Raw genomic sequence first — 7,990 nt, 5'->3', positions numbered from 1 at the left:
GCGGCAGGGGAGAGGGCTTTGTGACGTTTGTGCTCCCCTGATGATTGTACACAGCTTCTCGGGACAACGTAGCAGTATTTCGGCCTTCTGCGGTCCTGCTTCGGACGCACCGCGGTTCGTCGAAACTTTCCCCCGGACCGCCAAAGGCGGAGGTGCTGCTACGCAGACCTGAGAAACGAAACCATTAAATGAATTTGTGTTTCCAGTGATGTCCAGACAAAATAAAGGCTGATGTAATTCCCACATATTTACATCCAAGATAGTACAGTAATAAAAGGACGGATCCATGGCTGTGTTTCTCCAAAAGATGCGTGTTGGTGCAACCAGCAAACGTTTAGCATGGCGAAACCTGCTTCAGCTGTTGATGGGGCTCCAGCTGTCCTCGAACAACAAAATCAGCGCCACATGAACATGACAAAACCTTTTTTTTCAATTACTTTTACTATATTTTTTTGTGAAATTTTCTTTTCTTTTTTGTGTTCTAATAGCTGTCAACACTAGCTGTGGACTTCCTCTGAAGACTCTGAGGAAAACCCCAATGTATGTGTGTGGAACTTATCTAGTAATGCTGGTCTCACCTCCGGGTGTCTCTGGGAGTTCTGCCACCCGCTCCCTGTTTGGAGGTACCAGCAGCCTGTCCTCACTGAAAAGTAAGCTCTCTCAGAGATGCCTGCTCCTTGCTCTGATAAAAGAAAGTAAAACAGAAATCTGAAACTGCTTTTACGTGTTTTGGTTAAAGGAAGCTAAAATGACCTAACAGCTTTGTAAACTGGTTTCCTTTGTGATTAACTGTTGTCTTTTCTTGAGTTTTGGCTTCCAGCCTGGTCTTTCACCTGGCCGACGGTCAGTTCAGCAGCCGTGCAGACCTCATCGATGCTCCTGGCAGTTCTCTGGGCAGAGGAGCCCAGGTGGCAGGACTTGGTGCGCTCAGATTTGTCTTTAATAACAAGAATCCATTAAAAAAAATATGCTATTACAGTTAAATCATGCTTTTTTTTTCTAAATTCATGTTTAAAGGAGCCTGTTATGATGCACTGAACCACTTGATCTGGACCTGCTCCAGTGATTACATTCATCAGTGGTGCAATCCTGGAAACCAAGCGTTTCATCATGTGTGCCATAGGCTCGGTGTTAGCCATCTCATCAAAGAACCCAAAGGTAGACGCAAAGCACTTGTGGAAGGCACTTGTGTGACTCTAGGTGGTGATGGAGTATTTAGACTCTGTTTAATTAAAAGAAAATGTTGTTTTACTGCTAAACCAGAATTACACCACTCATTTATACACACTTGTGTCATTTTTTATCTTCTCAAATGCTTTTTATGGTCTTTAATAGTGCATATCCTCAATTTTTCCTTTTTGGTTTGACTTGGGCTCTGTCTTTAGAAGTATCCCTCTCTATTTTCAGATGCACTTGTATTGATACTCGTCACGCCCAGAAGGCCTCTCGAAAGTGGAGCTTGGTGATGGATGTGGCGTTGGTGCAGTACATCAACAGACTGTGCCGACACCTGGCTATCACGCCAGCCAGACTGCACCCCCATGAAGTGTACCTGGACCCCAGTGATGCTGCTGATCCCCGTGTGGCCTGTCTGCTCAGTAAGTGCCAGCCATCATGACAAAAAAGAAAGAAAGATTGTACAACAGAAAAAAGGAAATGACTGAATCCAGCTCTTCTTTTTACGACAGAGTTGGATTTGCAGGAATCCATTCTGAATGTGTCTTTTGTTTTGTAGAGTGTAGAAACTGGAGAAACTGGTTCAGGTTCTTATTGGTTCAGTCCTTTTTAAGTTTTGGTGTTTTGTTTGCATTTGTTTGTTGCAGACGTGCCTGTGGAGAGCTTGCGCCTGCGCTTTGCTTTGCTGCAGTCGCTCAACAACACCCTGGAGAGTTTCTTTCTCCCTCTAGTGGAGCTAAGACAGACACACACATATCAGAACAGCATTGCCGCTCTGCTGTGTGAGGCTAAAGGTGAGAAAAATATCTGCATGTGTGAAAGGATTTCACTCATTCCTGGACTTTATGAAATTCACATCTGCCCTGTTCCCTGAAACCAGGTTTGATCTTCTACGACACTAAAGTCACTGTGATGAACAGAGTATTGAATGCTACGGTGCAGCAAACAGCTGACCATGCAGCTCCAGAAATTACTCTGGACCCTCTTGAGATTGTTGGTGGTATGTGTTCCTCTCACGTCTTCATGTTTGTTCGTTTTTTACTTGAACGTCCATTGAAACAGACTTAAGTTAACGCTTTTGTGATGTATTGTGGTTTTGAACCCGCAGGTGAGATCAGATCATCAGAAAACACCTATTTCTGCCAGGCAGCACGTCAGTTATCTTGCGTGCCGTCATCCCAGCTTTGTGTAAAGCTGGCCAGCGGAGGAGACTCAACCTATGCCTTCAATATTCGCTTCACAGGAGAAGAAGTTCATGGCACAAGTTAGAAGTCCTTATGTCTGTATCCTAGACCGTTCATGGAATCATGTTTTTTTCTTCTAAATCTGTTGCTGATGTGTGTGCACAGGTGGCTCTTTCAGGCACTTCCTGTGGCAGGTGTGTAAGGAGTTGCAGAGCTCTGCGCTCTCCCTGCTGCTCCCCTGTCCCAGTGCTTCAGCCAACCGGAACAAGGTGAAACACGATGTTCTCCTTGGAACCATGTGGTTTTTGTTACTGAGACGTATTGTCTTCTTTGTGGCCTGCTGCTGCAAGGACTTTTTTTTTCTTACCTCTTAGCACATTTTTTCTTCTCTTTGTAATGTCAAAGCATTTTTTTTAAATAAAAGTTGTCACTTGTAGCTGACTGATAACAGTTTCTTGATAAAACTTACCAATATAACCAGCTCATTAAAATATATTTTGTGCTGCTTTTAGGGGAAATCCATCTTGACTCCTTGCCCTATCAGCTATGCAGAGGAACAGCTGTTGCACTTCTTCGGTCAGCTGCTTGGCATCGCCATCCGCGCGGATGTGCCCCTTCCTTTGGACTTGCTGGGTTCCTTCTGGAAGGGCCTGGTGGGCGAGCCTCTCGACCCAGAGCAGGATTTGCAGGAAGCTGATGTTCTCACTTACAACTATGTCAAGAAGTTTGAAAATTTTAGTTTTGAGTCTCAGGATCTAACTGTTCTGGTACCAGTCTGGCACTCATGAACTATTCTGAACATTCTTCTCCTTATTTTCCAGGTGGCAGATGAAAGTGAGCTGGAAGCTCTGTGTGCTGAAATCTCCTCCCAGCACCATTCGGGGGAAAGCCCAGAGTCCCCGAGCAGACCCTGCTGCACGTTTACCTACTACACCATGACAGGTGAAGAGGTGGAGCTTTGTCAGGGAGGGCGGAGCTTCACTGTCAGGTAGACGAATAACAGGATGTTTCCGTTGACCTAATCCTACTACAGAATGCATTTTACGGATACTGGAGGTAATAGATCTCAAGTGTGCGTGTTTATTTTTGCTTGTTAAGCTGGGAGAACAAGGATGTGTATGCACGGGCGGTGAAGAGCCTCCGTCTCAGAGAGCTGCAGAATCTGGAGTGCATGACGGCGGTGCGGGCAGGACTTGGTTCCATCATCCCCCTGCAGCTGCTCACCATGCTCAGCCCGCTGGAGATAGAGCTACGCACCTGCGGCTTGCCTTACATCAACCTGAAGTTCCTCAAGGTGAAGTGTCATTAAATTCCCAAGTCGCTCCCTCCATTTAGTTTCATTTTACAAAAACGTTTAAAAAAAAACTCCTAGTAGCAGAGCAAGTAAGACGGCTATCAAAGAGGCTTTGTTTTGTCATCAAAGTTTGACTTTTTGATCCTTTCATCATCAGGCTCACACCATGTATCAAGTGGGTCTGATGGAGACCGACCAGCACATTGAGTTTTTTTGGACCGCCTTGGAGATGTTCACTCAGGAAGAGCTCTGCAAGTTCATCAAGTTTGCATGCAACCAGGAGCGAATCCCATTCACCTGCCCCTGCAGGGACGGTGGCCCAGACACAGCCCATGTTCCCCCTACCCCATGAAGATCGCTCCTCCTGATGGGGCAGCAGGTAATTTCTCCAGATCTTTTCTCCTCTTCCAGCTTTCCCACGTTTAGCTCCACATACAAATTTAGCTCCTAACATTTGAAAACTCAGATTTACCAAATGCAGACTGTGGTACAAATAAAAATGATGAAAGGAGTGGAGATGGCAGCTTTAGGCACACACAACAATTTATTCTTTAGTTTTCGATTAACATTTTCTTTTAAAACGCGACTGTAATGAAAAAATGCAGGCGTGGATCATAATTGCTGTCCTTTCAGTGCTGGGCAGCTGTAATAATGAAACTTGGAGATTAGGTATTTAAAAATGTTTCTAACTTTGGCTTTTGTTGGAATAAATGGGGTTTCATTTGTTTGCACTTATTATGAGTGCAGAAAACTGGAACATCCAGCATGGAGGCTGCAAGTTTTCCTCTTTTTTCTCCTTGTTCTGTTTTTAAGGAAGTTATTGCTTTTTGCTTTCTTTGTCTTTGTAGAAACCCCTAAATCCACACAAAAAAAGATTCCCTAAATATCAGTTTTGAAGAGGTTCTTGCTTTTTATGTCCACGCTTGTTTTAGTCTAGGTCAGGGGTCACTAAAAGAGCCATTTAGTTCAGTTTTTTGCTGATTAAAGGCAGTGACAGCCACCAAGTCCCACCTTTATGTTTATAAAAATAAACTTTATTTATATCTTTGTAGCCATTAAACTATTCACTTATAAAATGTAGATTTACAATAATTGAATAAAAAGTCTTATCCGCCCAACAACCAGCCCATTCATATAAGTCTTCTGCAGGAGACATTTGTTGTTGGATTGTGTCCTTTGACTCATATGAAGTTATCTACTAAGACATGATGTGCTTCAATAGAAAGATTCTGGCCTTCTCAGTGGTATCTCATGTTTTTGGGTGGGATATTGGGAAGTTTGGTTTCCTAGGGAAAATAAAACTGAGTCTGTAGAGGTCATAGCATTTTTGGCCTGGTTCTCAGGAGGATATATATTTATGCGTTTATAATTTGAACATATTTTATTTTTTATAGTAGCACATACAGGTTCCTTTCAAAAGAAAATAAACCCTCGGTTAAATAAGATCCTCCTGAAAATGCAATAGAGTCAAACAAAGCATTTTCTATCATTATGGCTTTAGTGGGCCTTCATCATTTTTCTCCTTTTTATATTAAACATGAACAACATTGGTGTAAAATCCAATTCAAAAAGACATCAACCCATAGCAATGCAATTATACTCTTTAAAGGGCCTATATTATGCTATTCTTAAGCCTCTTGTAGTAATAAATATCTGTGTATATGATAATATATTAATTTTCCTGAGTTCTTTTCCAACCCGGAAGTAAGACGACTCAACCTCTCTGGCACCGCCTTTCACCCCATGTGGGCACCGCACATTTCATGACCTCAACCTAGAGCCGGCTTCGGCAGTGTGTCTGCGTTTCACTCATGGAAACAAACAACATTGGAACTTTAGCAGAGATCGATGTGCACATCGTGCACATGAAAGGAAAGCAGTTTAGCCGATCTAAAGGATGTTTGTGTGTGTGGAGCGTAGAGGCTCGGCTGGCAGCGCAGACTCTTCCTGGAGGGGGCTGTTCCTCACTGGAATACGTCAACCGTGAGAACCCACTCGTTTTCCTGGATTGGGAGGGCGCTGGTGCTCAGAGCGCAGCTTTTTAGAGGAATAGTCAGAAAAGTGTGAATGGATCAAAATACCACTTTGGGGTTGTTTTTTGTGATTAATGAGCCTTTTAATACACTTAAAAGCTCAAAAAGTTGATTTTGTATGCTATAGGCCCTTTAAGAACTTTGCCTCTAAACAGGATTTAGATGCTTTTCTACAGCAGAAGATAAGAATATGTTGACTTACACATGAACCTGCAGGGTTTCCTCCTGGAGGCCTAAGTGATCTGAACTGACTTCAGGGACTCCGACTGTGTCACACTCCCTGTATCAGCACTGAAAACTACTCATTCATTGTGAAAAAGTGGATGGTGTGACTCTACACCCTTCTTATCATATGTTTTGTGTTATTTGATGAAGTTTGCAGCTGTTTTTTGTAAATTCTAATGCACAGAGTGGACAATGTTAGATTTCTGTGTGATCTTGGCTGCTTCTGCAGAAATGGAATCTGAGCTTTCTGTTACGGTTTCAGTCACTTTGTGTTTTGTTCCTTGATTTCCTGTTTTATTTTGTAGTATTTCCTGTTTTGTTGTTGTTTCGACTTTTACCTTGCCCCATCAGTCCTGAGTGTTTCCACCTGTGTCTTGTTGCCTTGTATGTATTTAAGTGCTGTCTTTCCCTTCCTCCTGTGCTGGTCCATATTGTATTCTTCCCCGGTTTTTCGAGCTGAGTGCTTTTGTAGTGTTTCGAGATTCTAGCCTGCCGTATGCAGTGGTTTTGTTTTTGTCTTTAGTTTATGTTATTAAACCCTATTCCCTGCATCCTCCTGCCTCCTCTCCTCTCTGCGCCTGGGTACTTCCCATTCCCCTCGTGACACTTTCAGAATCAATTATATTTTACTGAAGATGAGATTAGTGTGGTCACAAAGAAGTGTAACACCGCATTTTTCTTGGCCCTTAGCTGTTTCAAGCAGTTTCTGTGGTAAACATTTGTGTGTGTGTTGTGTTTTTTTTTTCTCATGATTCCTCCCCTCTTCAGGTCAGTCAGACTCGCGCTACATTCGCGTGGAGACCTGCATGTTCATGGTCAAACTGCCCCAGTACACCTCTCTGGATGTGATGCTGGAGAAGCTACGCTATGCCATCCACTACCGCGAGGACCCTCTGAGTGGTTAAGAAGAGCTGATGACCCATCATTCCCGCGTATATCTTACTTTTGACTCCTCCCCTTTAAAACCTCTGGCTCTGCTGCACCAACAAGCCTGAGTTATAAAATATATTGTTTGTTATTTCTCCACAGATTTTTATTGCATCTAAACCAAAATTGAATTCCATGAATAGAGAATTCAGGGAAGATGATCTAGATCAGCACTGACTTTTCTGCAGAGATTGATGCCAGTTTGCACTGAATGTGAAGACTGAAGTGAAGCAACTGTCACAGTTTTTTTTCTTTATCCATGCCTTTGCTGCAAGGGTCTTTACTGAGATGGTTATCCTGGCTGTATGTGAGATGAAAAAGCAAAATGATTGTCATCACATAACCTGACATTGGTGTGAGGTACAATTTCTTCCAGAAAAAGAGGAAACGTGTGGCTGCGCCTGTTTTTGAGCAGCTCCGAACAAAAAAAAAAAATGCTGTACAGGACAATATGTCGTTTTACAGCCTGTTTGAAAACACATCCTGTTAATGGACAAATAACTTATGCCTAAAACGACATTTTATCAGGGGTGTCAAAGAGAGGGTATTAAAGTCATGTAAAAAAAAAAAATCATTAATTTGTTAGTTTTATTGAATCTTTTCTGTAATATGAGTTGGTGTGGCAGCATAGGAGGGTTTTCAGGTTCATCAAACCTGTCTGGTGTTTGAAGGGGATTTCATGAGCTGCTCTTACATTTAATTTGTGTGTGTGTGTGCGCGCGTGTGTGCTACTTAATGTGCAACAAGCCTGACTGCCCCCCTCACCAAGAAACATCACAGTGAAGACGTACAATGAGGAGAGGAGGCAGGTTATCCTACTCCTGCCTTTTCTTTCAGAAACTGTCTTTTTATGCTATCCATCATTAATTCTGTAGCCTGTAAATAGACTTAAGTTATTTATGATGGCAGTATATTTTTTTAATTTCATCTTGATTTATTATGCTCATTGTTAACAGAAAAACAAAACGACAAAAAAAATTGGGTTTTTTTTGTGAGTGACATCAGCATTTTACTTGAATTGACAGCTGAATCAACAAAATTCTGCAGAGTGGATTGTAGAATCTGCTTGTGAGTTTTGCTTTTTGGTTCCGATTTTTTTTTCTTTTCTTCTTTTTCAAGGGTGATAAGGCGCTGCTATCATGGATGCTCTC

General features: G+C 42.5%; 1 protein-coding gene across 1 annotated transcript; it reads left to right on the top strand.

Moving 5' to 3' along the window:
• The first annotated feature begins 488 nt into the window (after window positions 1-488).
• LOC110015630 (probable E3 ubiquitin-protein ligase HECTD4) lies at window positions 489-4,009 on the top strand. Its single transcript, XM_023958577.1, has 12 exons — window positions 489-650; window positions 808-921; window positions 1,018-1,158; window positions 1,408-1,598; window positions 1,824-1,970; window positions 2,057-2,176; window positions 2,285-2,440; window positions 2,526-2,629; window positions 2,873-3,094; window positions 3,182-3,348; window positions 3,459-3,654; window positions 3,812-4,009. The coding sequence occupies exons 4-12, from the start codon at window positions 1,466-1,468 to the stop codon at window positions 4,004-4,006; spliced, it is 1,440 nt and encodes a 479-aa protein (XP_023814345.1). The 5' UTR covers window positions 489-650; window positions 808-921; window positions 1,018-1,158; window positions 1,408-1,465; the 3' UTR covers window positions 4,007-4,009.
• Window positions 4,010-7,990: the final 3,981 nt, after the last annotated feature.

Source organism: Oryzias latipes, chromosome 9, assembly GCF_002234675.1.
Source record: "Oryzias latipes chromosome 9, ASM223467v1".
Classification (NCBI taxonomy): Eukaryota; Metazoa; Chordata; class Actinopteri; order Beloniformes; family Adrianichthyidae; genus Oryzias; species Oryzias latipes.
This window is presented reverse-complemented; position numbering and strand designations above follow the sequence as displayed.

What these genes read in the sequence shown, in the direction of transcription:
- LOC110015630 (XM_023958577.1), top strand. Translation starts at nt 1,466, where the DNA reads ATGGATGTGGCGTTGGTGCAGTACATCAACAGACTGTGCCGACACCTG. An exon ending in AGAAGAAGTTCATGGCACAA is followed by an intron (nt 2,441 to 2,525) that starts GTTAGAAGTCCT and finishes GTGTGTGCACAG; the next exon opens with GTGGCTCTTTCAGGCACTTC. An exon ending in GGGCGGAGCTTCACTGTCAG is followed by an intron (nt 3,349 to 3,458) that starts GTAGACGAATAA and finishes TTGCTTGTTAAG; the next exon opens with CTGGGAGAACAAGGATGTGT.